The 20439-nt window shown below is 45.5% G+C and overlaps 2 protein-coding genes across 7 annotated transcripts in view; both read right to left on the bottom strand.

The window, feature by feature from the left end:
* Positions 1-13447, bottom strand: part of Nep3 (M13 family metallopeptidase neprilysin 3) — a 133555-nt gene extending 120108 nt beyond the window's left edge. For 3 of the 4 annotated variants that reach the window (XM_084599103.1, XM_084599106.1, XM_084599110.1), the window contains exon 1: positions 13236-13447. The gene's annotated coding sequence lies outside the window, so the exon portion shown is untranslated. Of the gene's footprint in view, positions 1-4374; positions 4553-13235 lie in introns of all 4 variants that reach the window. The other variant, XM_084599104.1, reaches the window with a different exon arrangement.
* A 3929-nt stretch (positions 13448-17376) lies between these two features.
* The window catches only part of Plod (procollagen lysyl hydroxylase), a 128488-nt gene continuing 125425 nt past the window's right edge, over positions 17377-20439 (bottom strand). For all 3 annotated transcript variants that reach the window (XM_084599095.1, XM_084599096.1, XM_084599098.1), the window contains one exon: positions 17377-20305. In XM_084599095.1, the coding sequence (XP_084455221.1) occupies positions 20150-20305 (156 nt within the window). In that variant the 3' untranslated portion in view covers positions 17377-20149. The remainder of the gene's footprint in view (positions 20306-20439) is intronic.

Below are 20439 nucleotides of genomic sequence, written 5' to 3'. Positions count from 1 at the left end.
CACAAGTCACCGCCACCCGCCCTCAACTGCGGGACTACTGAGGCCAGAACCCCAACACGAAGTAGGGCATTTTGGTCATCGCCCCATCCTGCTGCCACCAAGCACAACAGCGAACAACCGCCGGCGAAGCAGAGACGATAATCGCTCATTCTTCCCATGTCAACGTGGGAGCCAATGGCATTGCCCAAAGAGCTCCAGGAACAAATGGTGAGCGCTGTTCTCCGCTGTCGTGAACTCCCGTTTCCTATTGAGCACGCCTTTGTAGATGTCTCTGGATTACAGGCTCCCAGTTAATCCAGGTTCACTCAGGATCTTTCCACTAGCTTGGCCGAAACCTTGAAGGAGGCTAGGGAGAACTTGGACCTCGCCCGCCTAGAAAACTGCAACCAGTACAACAAGGGAAGGCAACCCCTCGAGTTCACAGTCGGCTACAAAGGCCATCTCACGCGCCCACTAAGTGATGCAGCGAAATGGTTTGCTGCTTCTCTCGCCCATGATGGACTGGCCCTAACATCATAGCAAAGCGCATGTCTCGGCTTTCGTATGCTTAATTCGTCCTGTGTAGGGTGGTCAAGAAACCGGGCCAATCTCCGAGCGTACCACGGGCGTCCACCAACAACGTAGAACCATTTGACCGACCAGGCACTACGGCTACCCCAGCTCGGCAGATGGCTCCAAGCATGCACCCCACCAGCAGCAGTGCCGGTTCCGTCCTTTTCCCGCGTTTTTTTAAAGGCGAAAGCCTTTAATAGCTCATGCTATCGTGGACAAAATGTGTCCCGCTTTTGAGGCGGCTCTGATTGGCCGAGGCAGGATGACGTTATAGAAGTATAGAAGTCTCGACGATCACAGAGCACCACCACAGTATACCTTATATGGCCATATGGCAATCAATGATCAATAAATAATTAATAATTAATTAATTACTAGTTTATGGACAGTAAAGTAATTCATTTATTAATTTATCAGTGCTTAAAATAATCAATTGAGTAATTATTTAATTAATCACTAATTAGTGTAAGTTGAGTAGCAGAATGCTGCACTCCGGCTTTTGCCTTTCACTACTTTAGTCGCTAAAGTCCCTCGTAGTTATTGCTTTACGCCTCGGGAGGTGTCTCGTCTTGCAAGAGGGGTGGAGTGTGGGGCTGCCGCGCCCCAATGGCCTTTTGAACTACGTGCGCTCCTTCCACTCAATCTTGATGCGCGCGGATGTGCAGACTTTATCGCGAGGTGTGACAGGTGCTCGGCTTGAGAGTGAGCCTTCATAAGGACAGCGGAAGGCCAAGAAGTGGGGATTCCGAGAAAGCGCGGCTGGGACGCGATCATGCTGTCGGCAAGCGGCACGATGCATCCAGGGTGAAAACGGGCGGCGGAGTGGAGCCCGAGCAGGATGAAGACGGAAGCGGTGCCTCCGGAGAAGGGTTACGCTGCTTGCATGAGTTGTTGCCACGCGCGAAGCAGTCTCTGGCGCCGTGCGATTTTGCGATGAGCGATTTTGCCGTGCCACATCCCACTATTCGCGCTCTGGTTTGTTTTATTTTGCCGCGCCCTGTAAAAGCACAGTCCCCCTTCTTTTTGTAATCTTGGCATAGCGCTGCCACCAGCCTCGAATGTATGGTTCACTCTACTATCTTCCGATGTACTGCTCCGAGGCGACGTTTTGTTGACCTGGATTAAACCGGCGTTTTTTATACAAACTGGGGATTTGTGACTCGTCGGGCGAGTCTATTTCTCGCGGACTCGTTGTCTAGAAGGCGGAGCTTTTACACTTAACACGCGCTGCAGTCCGAATACACAAGCAGACCTCATAATAAATATATCTTCGAACCAACTATAGCTCGGCAGCAAATCGCCTTTGGCTACGCATGTGGTTCTGTATTTTACCAATTTTAATTAAATTTGTTTCAGTACGAAGCCTTAGATTTCAAACCCGTCGGCAGGCTAACCTAGCCGCTAGAACTCACCGACAAGCTATCGCGCATTCATCTATAATGACTTCCCTGCTCACCACTTGTTTCCAGCTACCCAACACGGCAGTTGTACCACTTGGCAGCATTTCATTTCGACTCAGACTCGGCCGTTAAAAGACCTCGCACGGTGGAACGGGAACAGAAGCGGCGCCCGGAGGGCCTCTGATCGGTCTTAATTGCGATGCCCCGCACGTGTCCCATATCAAAGCCCCTTCTTTAATGAGGTCTGATTCTGCCCGCTGCCTACAACACACTTCAACCCCACGCTGGTGTGCAATTGAAGACGCTCTGCGCCTTCGCCGTTCCCACGTTACAGGCGCACAGCTATGACATTGTTTTCGCGGGCCAGTGTGACATACACTGTGCCCGCACGGGCGGTGAACATCAGTGAACATCTATGACGACCTCTTTTTGCGAGTCATTACTCTCCGTCGATTAAGCACGTTGCATCTGACTTTTGCTGCGTCATTAAGGAGTACGTGCAGTCTCTGATACGTTCATTTAGCGAACTTTGTTGCTGCCCGCATCGCATGGAGAGCAACTGACGAAAGATGGGCGAGCAAGGATGCTCTTATGACAAAAAAAAAAAGAAGAAACATCTGATTACGAAATCGGCTGACACAATAACCTGCATTTCGAAAAGCTGCATAAGCGTAATAAGAATCGCTAGAAACGCGTTTAATTATTCTACTTAATTATTTAATCTATAATTAATGTCATACGAAGAATTTTAATGTTAACAGAATGTCAAGCGCTTCGCGATTATAAGCCCCGCATTTCCCGATCGCGGCAATTTTCGACGCGTTTGTAATAGACAGCTCTAGGTTTCCTAGCTCAGAAAACAGGTATACCGTATCCTGCGACATTCTTTCTTTATTCTTTTTTTTTCTTTCATAATGTTTTTTCATTCCCAATGCAGTGTTAAAAGGAGACGTAGACAAAAAGCCAAATCATAGTTTGGCCGGTGCTACGCACGCAGTTGCGCCAGCGAATGTGCTAATGTTTCATTGTAATAGGGAATAAGTGACGCTATTTCCAGAAACACAATTTGACATTACTGGTGTGCATTGCGAAACACAGTCGCGGTACACGCAGTGAAATTGCAGTTGCCGATACCTATGCCACAAAGTAATACGTAGAGGCCAGCACCAATAGGTGCTCGCGGCCCCTTTTGAACTGTGCAGGCGCTATTTCTCATTTTTCCGCGAGAAAAATCTTGTCCCTAGTGACCCGGCGTCAGCTCTATATACTTGCACAACGGAGGCTCCGCGGTTTTAGAAACGCTGGGAACAGCAGACAAGAACTTATTAGGCCATATATACCCTGAGCTTATGGCAGGTCAACCAGCTGCAAGGTACCAGCTGCAACGTGTTTATTACTTCGTTCAATCCTTCAAATAAGAAAAAAAAAAAATATGTCTGCTATTTCTTATCTTCAAGGTACCCTTATCGTCGGAAGAAGTACGAATTCCACATACCATAATCACTGGAACTATCTTAATAAAATTTAATTATAGAATTTATTTATCCGTTATGTGTAGTACCGAATGTTATATTTTATTGCGAAAGCAATACTAGGCCAGGTTTCTGCCCGTCTCGTAGTCTGCGGCCGCAGTCACGGATGACCTTGAACAGTTGCGAAGAAGCCGAAGCGGCCGCAGTCACGAATGACCTTTAACAGCCGCGAAGAAGACGAATACGAACAAGAAAAGGAAGAAGAAGAATGTTCGGTCACCCGCAGCTAATGCTATCGTTTCATATTCGGTTCAGCAGCGTTGAAACCTTCTCATTTTTCTTTTTTTCAAACACAAAGAAGGACGTGATTTTACTTTTGCTTCAAGTAATGTATCAGGCATTTCTTTTTTTCGAAGTTTTAACAAACAGTAAGCCAGTAGTAAGACGCGGTGAATAAGGACTGTTGGTAACAGCCTCACACCGCTTCGAAAGCATGCCCTCAAAGCATTAATGCTAAAAACAAAAAAAAAAAGTGTTGGTAAACAGGAACACCACCGAAGTGTACTAACAGGAAAGCATTGGTAAACAGGGAGAGAACCAAGATACTTTGTTGGGCGAGTTGGTACACATTCATTATTAAATTAAACAGCGCGAACAAGAAGACAAAGGACAAGATAAAAGGAAGCTACAGTACAAGCACTGACTCACACCTATGCCTAAGCCTTTACTCTAATGCCCAGATAAAAAAAAAAAAAAAAAAAAACAATATGACGAAAACGAAACAATCAAGTAAAACGACCCCTGCTGCACAAAAAGTCACTCAAAAAAGACATCTCTTTGCTTGAAAGAGCAAGAGAAGTCTTGCTGACACACTTATTGTCCGTCGAAATAAAATATGATTCAACTATCTCTCTCGTCATCTTTTCTTTGTGGCGATAAAAAATCCTAACCTGGTCAAACCTAGGAGTACACTTCTTCTTCTCCTTCATTGTTTCACATGAATGGCAATGTGAGACCAGAAATTTTCTGTCCTTGCCACTTTCCAAGTTGTTCCGGTGTTCCACTAGTCTCTTGTTAATACAGCGTCCTGTTTGTCCTATTTAACAGGCTCCACAAGAGAGTGGAAGCCTGTTAACAGACGACAAATACATACGGATTAGTGCAGAATCAGGTATGCAGATTTCTGTTTTTTCGCACTCTATTCCTCTCACACACATCTGCCAGAAATTCCGCAGAAGGAACAGCGCCCATGTTTCAGGGCCACAAAAGTCGTCACTACCGCCGTTACGAGTGAATGGAGGGAGGGCGGGCGCTTAAAAAAAAAAGCAAAATAACGAAAAACGAAGCAAAGCGCGATTCGGAAGAGTTTTCAAACATACGAAAACAGCACGGAGGGTGTGACTCATCGTCAGCGAAGTTTGTGAAGAAAACGGCAAAAAGCACCGTAGATAAAAAAAAAAATACAAGACAAAGGTCGCGCAGAGCCTGGAGGCACACGAACGAAGGGCGAAACTCCACGCCATCGACAACGCACCCGAAACTTGTCGATAACACCTGGCCCTCTGTCTTGCGGCCTTTGAAAGGTGCAAGAGTGAAAAAGAGATCGCTCGAGAAAAGAGACAAGCCCTTCCAGCCGTTCCCACTGGGAACATCCAAGAGGGCGGGACGAGCCAGCGAGCCAAAACACAGTCTGCACGGCGCCGCTGGCGGATGAACGCATTGATCTAAGTGGGCTGCTCCGATGCCTTTTCAGGGTAGTGGGGAAGGAAACGAACGCGCGCGCTTTCGCGTTTTCTTTTCATAAGCTTAAGACCGCGGAGGAGATCGGCGATCGGAAAATAAGGCACGTCTCGCGTTTACAAACAGCTGCCATTCTCGCCTGGACTTGTTTTCGTTTTCACATTTTTGGCTGCTACGTTTGTCTTCTTGTTACTTTTCAAGGCAAGCGCGCTGACTTCATCTTGGCTGAAGGGCGGTCTTAAGAATGTGGGCACGAAGAGAAAGATGTGCGCAGAAAACAAACCTCCCAACTTAATTAAAAGGAACACAAGCCGACAGTATTAGGTTCAATCGCATATCTTTCAATTACGTTTTCATGCTGTTCATTACGGACTGGCAAAGCGAAGCGCTTGCGCCGTTATTAACCAAGGTTTCTTTACGTATGTAACGTTGCATTGATGAAAGAATAAAGGACTAATTCGTCCTTTAGCAGAGAAAGAAGATTAACAGTTGTCATCCTGAACTGAACCTGCAGATCTGCGCATAAGCGTTTCACTCATAACAATGTGATGAAACATGGTATCGCAAAAAAAAAAGCGTATTACATTAGGGCAGTAAATATACTAAGACGAACAGCGACTGACAAGACCAAATTGGTGAGGTTGAGCCGATGTTGTGCCGTTTACTCAAATATTCTATCTAAAGACCTATCTATCTTACGTAATCGCATCTAATACGCTGGAAGAAAGCTAAATGTCTGCCGAATACACGACCGCACCAACATAGCCGACGAATCTGCTGCACGGATGGCTCACGAAAGCTCGTGTTTGCAAGAGCTCTTTAAATATTCAAAGGACCTTCCCAACTGCGAAGCCGACGTCGTAGGTACACGTAACAAATTTCCCCCGCAGAGAAATCCCATTAACTGTGGTGTTTTACTAACTAAGGGAAACCCCCACCCCCTCTGTAGCAGAAACGATAAAAATAAAACAACACGCTCTTATTACTTCTGTCAAATATTACAACGCGGTCCCATGTAAACTCCTTTTTTTTCCCGGCAAATATCAGCGCAATCATCTGTGCCTGGAAGTCTTGATTTCAATCGGTCCGGACAGTTCTATGATGTTTAGCTTTTATGCACTAACGATCTTATCAGGGAACGCCCAATAAATATGCTGTGCTCTCAGATGTTCACTAGCACGCAAAAAGAACCCCGACCGCAATACAGATCGACGCTGTTCAGTGACATTTAAGACAGTCTGCGCATGCGCAGATCGGATTGAGTGCGACAGACGGCGCCACATATATACAATAGGTGTTGTTTAGAAGGTCCAAAATTAAAGAAAGTAACTGGCTTTAGCTTCAGTTTAATCGTGGAGATATTTGCGGGCTACGCGGACGCCAAAAAAAGATGCAGACTCCTTTATTTAATTCGCCAATTACCTAAATACGTTAATTAACCTTTTCATTTTTATTCTAGGGGGTATGTAGTATTCGCGTTCTTCAAACACTACAGCCTAGAAAAAAATTCTTTTAATAATTGTAGCGTGCGTTACATCATGGCTCACAGATATCCTCCTGATAGGCGGATTCACACCATAACAGCCCCACCGGGGTGGCGCAGTGGTTACGGCGCTCGACTACTGTGCTCAAGAAAGCGGGATCGAATCCCGGCCTCGGCGGCTGCGTTTCGTTGGAGGCGAAACGGAGTGGCGTCCGTGTGCTGTGCGATGTCAGTGCACGTTAAAGAACCCCAGGTGGTCGAAATTTCTGGAGTCCTCCACTACGGCGTCTCTCATAGCCTGAGTCGATTTGGGACGTTGAACCCCACAAACCAACCAAGCAACCAACACCATAACACAACGGAGGTCTACCTGTGTGGCATCGTTCGTTCTACGCAAATGTTTCGTCACTCTGCTAGCATCACGTGGGAGCCAGACAGACGCATTTCGGTTCGTTGCTAATTTCCCCTCGAACGCGCGCCACTGGCATTCGTCGCATCGGTACCCAATGCGCGCAGTCATTTAGCTTCCAACCCGGCTTTAAAGCGCCGTGGCGGAGCGATCTACGCGGACGCGCTGACTGACATGGTGTTACCGTGTGAATCCACCTATCAGGCTGATATCCGCGGCCTTTGTAACGTGCTCTACAATTTGATTGAATAATTTTTGTTCCCGGTTATTCTCGTAATAGGACGAGCTCTAATTCTGCTAATACAACATACTCCTTAAATAAATGTTAAAAATTGAGCTAAGCTATTTATAGTTTATTAGCCAATTAATGGAAGGATTCAGCCTCTCACCTGGAGTCTGATGAGCCCCCTCCCCCCTCACCCTCCACCCTCTTACAGCCCCTGGGCTAAACGTAAAAAAAAAAAAAAAAAAATCGGAAGCAAGTTCTGTGTTTACAAAAAAAAAAAAAATGGACCCTCTAAAATAAAACGCTCGTTATATGTCAGGCCTCTGAATAAAGGGCATTTCAGCCTCCTCCTTAGTTGCTTTATATCCTCTCGTTCTCGTTAATAAAGATCAATTGCATCCGTCAGACTGCAGCATATATTCTCAATAATACGATATCGTGTCATTGCCCGACTTCACCGGGGAGAGCTGTTGCTACAAACGTTGCACGTGCCGTCTTTCAAGGAAAGAGAGAAACGTAAAAAAAAAAAAGAAGAAAAAAAAAACGCGCAACAAAAGAAAACTCCGGCTAAGCAACTGTTTCACGCTAGTACAAGAAAGAAAAAAAGAAATCAGACTTGCCGCTACGCCTCACGGATGGAGAGGCTCGTCCTCTCTAATGATGGATTCAACGCCAGTTCGTCAAGACGCAGCCTGAATGCCGCCCGCTGACACGCTACGACGAACAGCGAAAAAGGAGCAAGGCCACGCGTCAGAGCCACGCCAACCGAGCGTGCAGTTAAGGTGCGAGTTTCGAGCACCGTAGCCACGACTTTCAATCTCGAGGAGGTCACGCGCATCACCTTTTTGGGGATGCAATCGTGCAACCGGATGCAATGTTCAGAGATGCGGAAGGGTGCCGTTCTTAGCGGATTTCCTTTAAGTGAAACCTGGGCTGGAAGGAAGTAGACTACAGCACACACTGTGCCCCGAAGTAATCAGTATGAAACAGCTTGTAGCGCAGATATGCTAGCTAGTCATGGCCGCTCTTTGCGCGCTGCACTCTATTAACGCCGTTTTTCTAAGCGTGGAGACAGGACATCTTTTTTTCCCGACCGCAAGCACTGAACCACGTGTCAAACACATAGATAACGTATTTAGTTCTGCTCCTACGGCGAAATTAAGAACTTAAGAGTGCTCTGATTCGCATAATCATAGCTTCCTGATATATATCTGAGAACTAGGCTACCAATCAAGGGCTAACAGTACAAGCAAGATGGCGTCGCTTTTGAGTGCAAGAGGTTGACGCTGCAATTCCTGCCCTAGACCTCTCTGCCGGATCTGGCGTCGCGAGAACGGGCTGAAACATGGATTGCATTCGGTATGATTCGCATTTAAAACGGAACCCACCCATAACCGGATGCCTAATTTGTAGCGGATGCCTTGACATCGGTATATGTGTCTTACCTGAGCACCCTCGCACAGTACTAAAGCACAGCCATTATGAAACGCGCTAGGTCACTGCACGCGCGGTCCGACTTTCCATCAAGACCTAAAATTCAACGCATCGAACCATTACGCACTGTTGTCCACGGCTGCAAACATTTACTTGGAAGTGCAATTTAAAACCGTTTTATTTTTCAACAACGCTCCCTTCCTTGAGAAGCAGTCAGAGTAAACAGAGAGAGAGAGAGAGAGAGAATAGAATAGAATACAAGAGAATACAATAGAAAGGCAGGGAGATTAACTAGGCGATGCCCAGTAGGCCACCCTACACGTGGTGAGGGAAACAAAGGGAGAAAAAGGAAAGAAAGAGCGCGAAAGAAAGGACTCTGTCACATGTCCAGAGATCTATAGTAAAAGGGGGCAGGGAGCGTACACTTAATGTCTAAATTGAACCCCGATTCCTTTAAAAGCTTAGCTGGATTGCGTGGTAATACTTCCTAGTCAAGATGTTCCTAAAGTACGGCAGAAATTATTTTTATTTAATAAAATACAGAGGAGTACACGTTCACAGATTTCGAGCTTCAAAGCAGCAGTATTCGTATATTTGAATGATGCTAAACGAACCTTAACGAACACTTAAACACTTTCAAAACTTACACATATAAAGGTATCAAAAGCGGAAATGGCATTTTACTGCAAGAACAATTATATATACAATATATATATATATATATATATATATATATATATATATATATATATATATATATATACAGCCCCCCCCCCCCCCCCCTTCCCAGACTTCAAGAAATAAAAGGCCCGAAAGCCTGAAAGTCGACCTTTCTATATAAATAGAAAAGTCAACTTGTAATATTTTGTGATCCTTTCAATAAGTAACTTCAGACGACGGCCGAAGAAGTTTCTGGGAACCCCCCGTTTTGAGTTCGCAATCGAATTATATTTTGCGTATCACCTTTTATTCATTCCGGCAAGTTAATTTTCGAACAAAGAAATATAAAATAGCTAGCTATAGCAACTCGGCGTGGAGCTGAAGCTGTGTAACCATAAGTGACGCGTTAATTAAGAAGCATTGACGTAATATACGTTGCCGGAAAAACATGCTCCCGCCCCGTGTGCGGCTTGATTACTCACTTCAAAATAGACTCGCCCATAAGGACGACAAAAATGACATGGAAACAATTATTTCTTTTCTTAAGAGGAGCGGGAATCAAGGTGCGAGTAACATTGCAAAACTGAAAACGTAGGGAACGTCGACCGCATTCTCGAACCAACTGTGTAGGAACAACTACATAGAAACAATGCTTCAGGCGGCTGTAAAATTTTACGCGAAGGATTGGGAAGGTGCGGGGAAATTAAACGTTTTGTCAAAACACATAGGTATATAGATGGATTTATTGAAAGGAAAAGGCAGAGAGGTTGGCCCGAATAATTCAAATCTGGCCTGCTACTCTGCACTGGGGAAGGGGAAGGAGAGAAGAAGGTCATGATGGGTGAAACAAAACACATGGGCTTTAGAATGCACATAGAGTTTTCTAGAATAGCTACAACAAGCCCTCAGTGGGGTTTCGTTTTGTGCAACATAATAAACGACCAGATTTGAACAGCTTAAATGGAGTTTTATATTATGTTTACACAGTTAGTATATTTTCTTTTTTTCAATGCAGCTTCCTTGACATAAATGACTGTGTAAACAAGTCAAACTACACATGATTAGTTACAAAGCCGTTGTTCCGTTAAATATGCGCTGCTCACTTGGGTGAAAAGTTTACCTAGAAATAACTTAAAGCGAGTGCAGAGTTCATACTATTTGTAAATGTTAAGCCCTTGGAAACTAAACGCGCTTCTGTTTACGCTTTCATCGCAATAATGGGAGTGATTAGTTTAACTTAGGTTAAAAATAAGGAGCTCGTGAAGCACCGTGGGTGTAACGTACGCGCCCGCCGGACAGTTTAGTTCAGCGTTCATAAAAATATACCAAAACTGAAGTGCTCCCACGGCAGTCATTAAGCACGTCGTGGACCTCTTTGTGAGTCGGTAATTAATGCGCGCTTTCTGAGATTACGGCGCTGCGCAGACAGATGAGCGCATACTTAAGCCGAGAACATCGACATGTTTTCCAAATCGCCCGCTTTCTAATGAAGCAATTATTCAGTGGCGAATGCACCGACATCGAAGACAGCTTCTATGCGTACGTGTCGTCCACAACTCTTTCCAGGTGCGCTGATTGGTGGCCCGCAATTGAAATTAGAGACGGTTTCAATTAAACAGTGACAAGGTACTCATCATTACAAGAATAAAACAGAAAAGTAATACGACAGATCATTTCTGCATGTATAGTCTTAGAAATAGCGGACTTCTAGCAAATGTCACAGTTTCAACTAGGACAGTCTTGCAAAAACAGCTGTCGCAGCAAAGCGCAACGGCTTTTGGCTTCTCCACTTTCAAACTTGCACAGAACATCCACGAAAAAAACAAAAAGAAAAAAAAAGCTTTCGCAGACTGTCTTTTCGAGAATAAAATAAGCTATTAATATGTTCGCGTGAAATTCTGCGTATAGCGCGTGCCCAGCTTAGCCATGCGCATAGCTGGAGCTCCTCCATCAAAACGTTCGTACCTCTAACCCAAAGCGTGTTTTCCTGTACGACATACTGGTTGAGCCAGAAAGCCCACGCTATTCGAATGCGGCGGTCTCCCATCATCGGCAGGTGTGTCAGGGAGCAAAAACAACGATGGGTTAGCGAATGAAAGAAGTAATTTCGCAAGAATGAAGCAAGCAAACGTGATAGTTTTCCGCGCAAACTACTACGTCCTGTCTCTCGACTGCGGTTTGCAAAGAATAACAAAAATAGCGCGTCAGAGAGTACTAGGCGAGAACCTGCGTCTTTACTAGCAAGAGCCCGGTGATCAATCATCGGCTCTTACAAACGACGCCACCTCGTTGAAAACGCACGCACACACGCTCCGTGTTTTCTTTTCTTCTTCTTTTTTTTTTTTCGGCCGCCACGAACGAAGCGTCGAAATATATCACACGTAGAGAGCCGCGAACCGCGAACCGCCTCGAAGCAATAATAAAAAAAAAAAAAAAAAAATAGGCGGTCGCACACGATGCAAAGGCCGAAGCTGCACCGCCGAGTGCGTCGTTCGCGAGGTGCGAGAAGCGGTGGCCCCGGCGAAATGCCAACAACCGCCTGCGCGCACCTGTCAGAGGAACAAGGGAGCGGGCACAGCATGCGCGCAATTCTGGCTGGGCTCCAAGCGCCGAACAAAAATGAAAAAAGGACAGCGATGCCGAATGAAGACCTCTGCAAGCACCGCGATAGCCGCCTCGGGCGAAGCGAGTGCGCGGTAGCGACTGAGGAGTGAGAGGGAAGGGAAGAAAGGAAAGACATTGCCGCCTTCTTCCGCTATAGCATTCCTTGGGACGCACCTCGTCCTAATTAAGATTCGCGCTTTGTGTTTCTACGCCCCGCTACAAGATGCGTGGGTGTTGCTGGAGGAGGTAGGTAAGAAGAAGGTGACGAGACGGAACAATCCTGGCGGTGTCGCGCGGACTTTGAGCCGTCGTTAGGAGCATGAGAACACAGACATACACGGGCGCACACATACACACACACACATGATGGGAAACAATCGAGCTGCGTTGGTCGCTGCTGATGAGGAGGGAAGAAGACCAGACACCCCCGCGCGCGCTGGGCGCTGGCAGCGAGTCTCCCAGAAATCAATACCTCGGCCGCCTGTTTCGTACGTATACAGCCAGGTATAAGGAGCAGCACGCACACGCTAACCCGGGCGCTGCTTGCAAGTAAAGGCTCCGCTACAATTCCGCAAAGGGTTTGCTGCCGGCTGTCGCACGCCGGCTGCTCGCGCCGAGGGTACTTCTGACGTAAGGACAGAGAGAAAGTGATTATTAAAACGCCGCGTGATTCACGATTTCGGATCGTGTTTCTTTGTAGAACGTTTCTAGCCGAAACGTCTCCCAGTGTCCACGCCCATCTTGTTGTTCCCGCGCTGTTTACAAACTGCGTTCTCTCGCAAGGGTCCTGTTGTTGGGTGCCTGTCACCGCATCAGCGAAGCACGCGCCACTCAATGCACGAGTGTTTCGCGACCGTTTCTGTCGAAAGCGCGGTTGCAAGCCGATCGACTCTGGCTGCCTGTCCGCGCAAGGCACTTTCATCAATTTTGCACAGAACGCCCCTCGCTTCTTCCTTTCCCTGTGTTCAGCCTCGAGGACAAGCGTGCAGTTAGACAGGAAAACTTGGAGCGTGTGTTTCGAAACAGGCAGCAGAGGTTGTCTCGCAGGAAGAGAGCCCGGACTGATAGGCTATACCGTTTACGATGCGGGCGCTCTCTGCATGCGAAGAGCGGTGAGGCTAAAAGACTGGTCTTTGCGGAGTCCGGCCCGAACAAACAACAGAAGCAAAAGCAGCAGCAGCAGCGACGGCAGTTCAAACCGATCTAGCGTGCGAATGCATCGACGGCGGGTTCGAGTCGCCGGAGCTTCTCTCACCGTGTCGCGATGACGTTGCCACGGCGACCGGTTGAGCCGCTCGCCGGTCCGGTGAGGCGCAGTGCAGTGTCGCACGGCCAGAGAAGTGAGCTGACAGGCGGCTGGCCGCGCTACCGCTCACGCGGAGGGGGACGCATCACCAGCCCAGCCAGGCGTCGTCGTTGCTGCACCCGCCATTCCCGCTGTTGCGCGGCGCGAGACGTTGAAAGGAACGGCGGGGCCCAGAGCACCACCGGGTTCGAGATGCGCGACATCTGGAGGAGCCCGCGCTAGACCCCGTCGTCCGCGCCTGGGGCGCGAACCCGCGAGGGGGCGTCAGGAGTCTAGCCACGCTTAAACGGCGCGCCGACGCGGCACTATACAAAGCACGCGCGGTTAGCGAATTACTTAACAGAAATGGTCGCGAACAGAAAACTTCCCTGTTTATAATGTACGCCATCCTGAAAGGTGGCATGTAGGCAAATGTAGAACATATTATGGGCATCAGATGTTGAAATTTCAATTACCCACATTTCTAAATCGAATTATTCCTGACATCTATAGTATATCGCGAAGAGAACTGCACTCAATATTTGTACAATGATGTAACATAGCGACTTCACTTTCTTTGCTTAATAATGTTCCTTTTTTTTTGCGATGTTCCATGAATCATGTATGTTTTCGTCCTGCTATACTGTTTTTCCTTGGCCGCATGCTCCTGTGCTGCCCGTGCGGTTGGGGGTCAGGGCTCCTTAAGCTGTTCTGACAGCTTTTTTCATGCCCTCCATGTAAACTTTTGTTTGCAGAATAAAAGAAAATTGAAATTTGAGAGTTGCGAAATCCCTGTCCAAAATTTACCACTAGCGGCATGCACTTCTTGCGCTCTAGTAGACGAAGATGAGTCTGCTTTCCATAAGTATCCACGAACAACCGCGCCGCCCTACAGCTTAAAAAAGATTATCAGACATTCGATTTGCTGCGTATGGTATGAGGTTTGTGAAGACAGGAAAAAAAATCAGACCCAGCAAAGCGAACCTAATGTGGGTGGATTTGGGAGGTGCCCTTTCCAGCTTCGACCTTGCGCCCCAAAGGTGTTTAGAGATCTCGGGCAGCGGCTTTAGTAAACGGAGTTTCGGACTGAGGGCCCTACCAATCCCGTTCTTACCCGCTACCTCCCTCCCTGAATAAAATTTTTTGATTATTATTATACTAGTTCTGCTTAGAGTGACGCAAAAGCCCATATAAATACCAAGATTTTCGATCGGTTACATTGTTGGGTACTGAAACATATTGGGATGATGGTGAGTTCTGCGACGGCCCTGACAGAAGTGCCAATAACAAGTTTGCTCTTTGTGTCTATGTTCACTTTGTAAGCGCAGCTAAATGACAGAGAAGGAATCGATTTTTAATCAAGCCTGCGAGGCGTTTGTAAGCGATTACAACACCATTGGATTAACTCGCAACGTTCGCCAATTCCTAACTGCCAGTACACTTCCTGCACATTCTGCTGTTGACGATTAAGAATAAACGCAGAGCATGTGAAATTCAGACTACCGGTTCATTCGAACTATGCTCTCGGTAGCTGTTTATACTTGGAAGCAATCGCGAGGTATATTCGATTCAATCTCACCTTAATCCAACCAACGGTTCATTATAGAACTGCGCACCCGGCTGTTTATGCTGGGATAGGAACAACGCGGTGCACGTGTTATTCGAACTCGCCTTGTTCAAACAATCGGTTACTTTTAACTACACCCATTGCTGCTCCGGGATCATGTGGCTGAGTCAGCACTGGCTTTGCCAAGTAAGCAAGAAAATGAGTCCACGTGAAGTAGGAGAGGATCAACGTGAGCACGTGCTGCTTGACGGCACCTTATTCGAGCTACGTACTGTGCATTGTAGGGTTCTAGAAGAACGACGCGGTACAGTGCGATTCGAGCTACCGGTTCATTCGAACCCACCCTTTAGTCGTCCTTTGAAAGCCTCTGTGGAGAAAGCGGCCGGCTCGCTTTATTAATATGAATCGATTTCACGAACTACAGAGAGATGGAAAGTAGTGCCACTAAGCCCATGTTGTTTCAGTGAGTGAAGTCGCGTTTTTACTTATTTATTTATTTTTTGTATAACCAACCCGACCGAGAACTGACTGGGTTCTACCGCGCAGGACTCAGGTTCTAGATGATATCGGTTTCTTTCGAAACCACTGAAATCTGAAACAATGAGCGTCCTCTGAGGAAACATTGAAACTTCATAGAGCTAACCCTTTTCGATGGCAAAAACACAAATTTCATAGAGCTAGCCCTTTTCGATGGCAAAAACAAATATCAGAGGACCGGTAGCCTCAATCGATTTTGTGCTACCGGCTTCAAACGGAACAGGGACGACCCATCCTATTAATAAATGCCAAAATATTGTTTTTGGCCCATTATAGAGGACCGTACCGTATTTTACGACAAGTGACACCAGTGACATACGAAATTGCGCCCTTGCGAAATTGCGAAATTGCGCCTGTTTTTTGAAAGCCTTGTCTTCCATGTCCGCTCTCTGCAATCCCAAGCTGAACTACCCCGCCATGCCTCTACACCACGCACCGAGACGGTCCATGTTGCACGCCTAAAGCCGTACTACATGGACCCTCGTTTGGACGCTAGTACGCACCGGGACGGTGCTTTTCAGCCGGCGGGGTAGTGTCACATTAGGCGGTGCATACGCATAAGGAAAGAAGAAGAAGACTCTCGTGAGTTTTGGAGAAGACGACGTTCGAGCAGTATCGGCTGGTGCCTGCAGAAAACGCCTGTTTTTTGAAAGCCTTGTCTTCCATGTCCGCTCTCTGCAATCCCAAGCTGAACTACCCCGTAACAATATAGAGGAAACAAACAATTAGCCACTGCCCCGGATTCCATGGTATCAAATTCTAATAAGTTATTGATGTCATTCAAAACCGCACTACTCGGTATTTGACTGCACTGCCTTTTTTTTTTTTTTTTTTTCTTTCTAAAACTCATTTGAGCTGCTAGAATCCTGAAAGGTCCGTGATGCATGGGTTTAACTTTTCTTTTTTGTGTTTCGACTAAAATTTCGACTAACTGTGGTCGTATAATACGTTTGGCGATCGATCAAACATGTGCTGGCGCTCGATGCGACCGAACCCGGGGATTCGCGATATAAAAAACAACAGCGGCGCTCACCCGCTACGGTTGCTTTCCTGCAGGTCCTAGGTGCAAAGGGTGAAACATCAAAGGCCAACGAGCCAGCTTACGAGGCGCTCCTCGGAGGCACGACTACACGAGGGTAAACGCAGTGCCTTCCTTGCAGTGCCTTCGGGGCACAGTGATGAACCATTTGATAACTACAACCATTCGCTTACATACGAGCTGGTGGATCTAGAGGGTGCAGCATAAAAAAAAAAAAAAAAAAAAACGGCGGTTGTAAGCCAACGCAATGGCTTCTCCACATAGCATTGATGTAAAAGGGGCAAAGCATCTGTAAGCAACCAAGGAAACGATCCCGGCTCGTCATTGCCGTCTACGAATCGGATTTGTTACTAAACCGAGCTTAGGACAGCACAAATATGTACTGAATTTTGCGAGAAATAAGAAATGAGCTGTTCATTCTTGATGTCAGAAAATGCTAATCTACACTTTTATGCAGTGAAAGGGTCAACTCTAAATGCCTTTGTACCCCTTCAACAGTTAAAATCTTGGAAATCAGGCAGTTTGGATATGTTTTCCTTGATAATACGTTTTTTCCCGATATAATAATAATTAAAAAAAATAGGTATCAAAGAGGTTTTACTAGATGCTGGCTGAGGCTATGCAGTATGGAAAGCGTGCAAGATTTTCAAAAATGTCCTTCAAAAGCAAGCGCCATCAGTGTGCTTTTATTTTGTTTGCCGTCGAGTTCTTAATAAGGACACCATGTAGATCTAGCCATGTAAGCTACGTTGCCGCCAAAGAACCCCGAAATTTAGCATTTGCAAAATATTCTTGAACATGGAGTAGACAAACCTGTGAAACCTTAAGCTAAAGAAAAGTATTCTTATTTGCAGCATACATGTCTTTTGTATCATGCCCAAAATTTTGGTACCCTCGAAAAAGAAATACAGCCAACACGATTGAGTGCAATCCCCGAAAAGCGAGGACATTAAATTAAGAACAGGACGGCTATAAACCACCTTTATTTGCTAGTACAAAATATTCTTCCAAGCAGTTTTTCTCTCCACTAGCACACACTCGAGTGTTAGGCACAAACAACGAATTCGGAGACCCATGCATACTGAATGGTGAGGTTGTGGCCACTGCATATGAGTATTAGGCACAGCATAAATCATGTGCGAAAAACTGGGAACCACAATACACGCAAGAGAAAACACAGGGATAACACAGGGCAAGCCACAATAACGGGTAAAAATATCAGCCTACAGCCATTCTTTGTACAGCAACTTGCAATTAGAAATACAAAGTGCTGTGTACAAAGGATCAAATGAGATGCTAACAATAACGAGCATGACAGATGGTGTAAACAAAAATTTAAGATCTTAGGTGTTAAGCAAAACAGCAAACATGGCAACTAACTTCGCTACAGCATTACTAGCTGGATTTCCAGCACCAACATCAAACAGAGCACTCTAAATGTGAACACAGAAGCGCCAGCTGCCGCAAAAACAGAGACAGCAATTTGGCAGTCACTTCTCATTCCTAGAGGAACATACCAGATTCTCAAACAAGACTAGACAACAATATGAGAAAAGAAAAGGGTAATTAAAGCTGCAGAACCTAGCACATGGCAAACTTGTATATATGTGCCGCACAAAACCAGTGCACAAAACAAAGGTGAGAAGGAAAAAGTTTGGTGCGTGAATAAAGAACCTTATCATAGTTTGGCACACCTAATATACATTTGTGTGATTGTAGGCCTTCAGCCTTCACGCATCTTCCCGTCGATGTTCATGTCAAAACAGTACCAAAGAACAAAATGGAAAACATGCCGACGCTGTAGAAGGGAGATAAAATTGCTGCGCAGTATATGTCCGTTATTTCTAGATCGCCTCTAGACACCCTTTCTCACACTCACAAACAGGGTACCAAAATGGATGATAAGATAAAGAAAGCAAAGTGCACATCTTTCCTTAGCTACAATGCTCTCTCTCATCAGCGGCACCGCCATCAGAATAAACAAAGGGGAAAACTAAACCTGTGAATAAGTAGCAGCACAAATTGATTTAAGTTGTTCACTAAAATATCATCAAGCATAGACCTGCAAAATCCTCTATAACACACAAGGTAGCCTTCAAACCTACTGTAAATTAAGTGCTGCCCCAAACCAAAGACCACAACTTCGATGAGCACAGAAATATGCACTTTCTTTTATTCCATGGTCTCATGGTGCGGAGGTTTATACTTGGCAAAGGGCAAAGAGATTGACAAGGATGAAGATAATGTAAACGGTAAATCAATGTCATAAGCATGCACCTTCCTTATTCTCGCAAAACCTTTTCAGCTTAAGAAACCCCAAACGTAAGACTTGATGTCTAGGCAAAAGTACACAGAGAATTGCTGTGGAGTTTAACAGCTCCATATCCTCAGTTCCACAGAGTGCAGAAACAGAAAAAAATAATTTAATTGTTACAACAGTTTAAGGCAAGTGTAAAATGTTAAATGCAAGGTAATAAGAGGGGCTTTTATCATAAGACGCATTCTAAGAAATGTATGAAATCTTGGCACTAAAACTACTGCAGAAACATTCTACATAGAAAAGATACCACTTGTACAAACTCAAGAGCTCTAGGAGGGAACTTCAGATTTTAGAACATCTAAGGCCAAGGCTCAAAAATCTTACTTTCCTCAACAAATACTCAATGATTACTAAGGCAGCAGCTACCAGTGAAGTGAAACTGCATCTCAAACAAGCAGGTTTGACTAGACACACAGATGGCAGTAGCAGCAACTCAGTTGAGAAGCAAGTCGCTCATAAACACAAGACTACAGTGTTGGTAAGGCATGGCACTAAATGAGGCAACCAAATGACTGCCTAAACATTGGCAAACATTTTACCAGGACATTGACACCGAGTGCAACTGTTTCATAAACAGTATTATGAAAGTGTTGGAGGAAAAGATGACGTGCTGTATTGAACGAGTGACCACAAAAATGTTATTGGGACACAGTGTATCTGGTAACTGACTGGCTAACAGAATGGTGCCTATAAGGCCTATATGCTTCCCATAGCGACTCATCAAACCAAACAAGGTGAAAAACAGTCTGATAAGGGTTGCATAAATATGACCTTGTCCAGACTAACGCATATAGCACACAATAAAATCTATAAAACAAAAAGGGAGAAAAAAATGCTGATGCGATGCTCATTATGTAAAATAAGGTACACCTTGTGCCCCAAGCATAAGTTAACAAAAAAAAGCTAAGATTAAGAGACATCAATTTATAACAGTGCTAGACACACTGCTATACAAACCATCCCTCTTCAGGACCTTTGAAGGCACGTGTACAAAAGTGGGCCTCTAGCATTTCTCTGTCACACACAGCCCACTTATTCATTTAATGACTATTAAATATAGGGCAAGTTCCAAAACAAAAATCTAAAAAAACAAACAAAAAAAAAGACGCAACGTCAACATTTAAAACGGCACTGCATCAGTGCTTTTCTGAGAGTTAAAGGAACTTTGAAAGTTTTGCTATTTGCAGGTTACCTTTAGAAAATTATTCAGTTATACAAGGCTGCTGCATTAATAATGAATTAGTATGCCACATGACTGTACGCCGGTCTTGCATGCACCATACAGATTCACCAAACAATCATGTTTTGAATTAAAAAGAAAAGAAAAATGCAGCAACATAAATGAGGCACCCGACGCCCTCGTATAAAACACAGTTGTACCAACGTGGCCCCTTCTCAGCAGGTGCTAAAAGTGAATTTCCTCACGGGTCCACAAAAGAGACCATAATGTAGCGTGTTCCCTTTGTGACTGGCAGGCCTTCATGGTAGTGAGTCAGGCGACCGGGGTGCATCAAGCTCCAGCCGCGCTTCAAGTCTATAACGCTGCAGTTGTACCTCAAGAAGTGGCAGCCACCTCCCTGAAAACAGGTGTGAAAAACAACTCTGAGCTTTGGCCTTTTTTAACATTGACCAACTTATTTACCCTTATGCTTTTTAGGTGATAGTTTAAAGTATGAACAGATCAAAGACCAAAAACAGAGGTAAAGAAAAC

The sequence above is a fragment of the Amblyomma maculatum genome, chromosome 3 (genome assembly GCF_055883805.1).
Source record: "Amblyomma maculatum isolate TAMU_Amacu chromosome 3, ASM5588380v1, whole genome shotgun sequence".
Lineage (NCBI taxonomy): Eukaryota > Metazoa > Arthropoda > Arachnida > Ixodida > Ixodidae > Amblyomma > Amblyomma maculatum.
The sequence above is the reverse complement of the archived record's forward strand: the minus strand, read 5'-3'. Positions and strand labels throughout refer to the sequence as shown.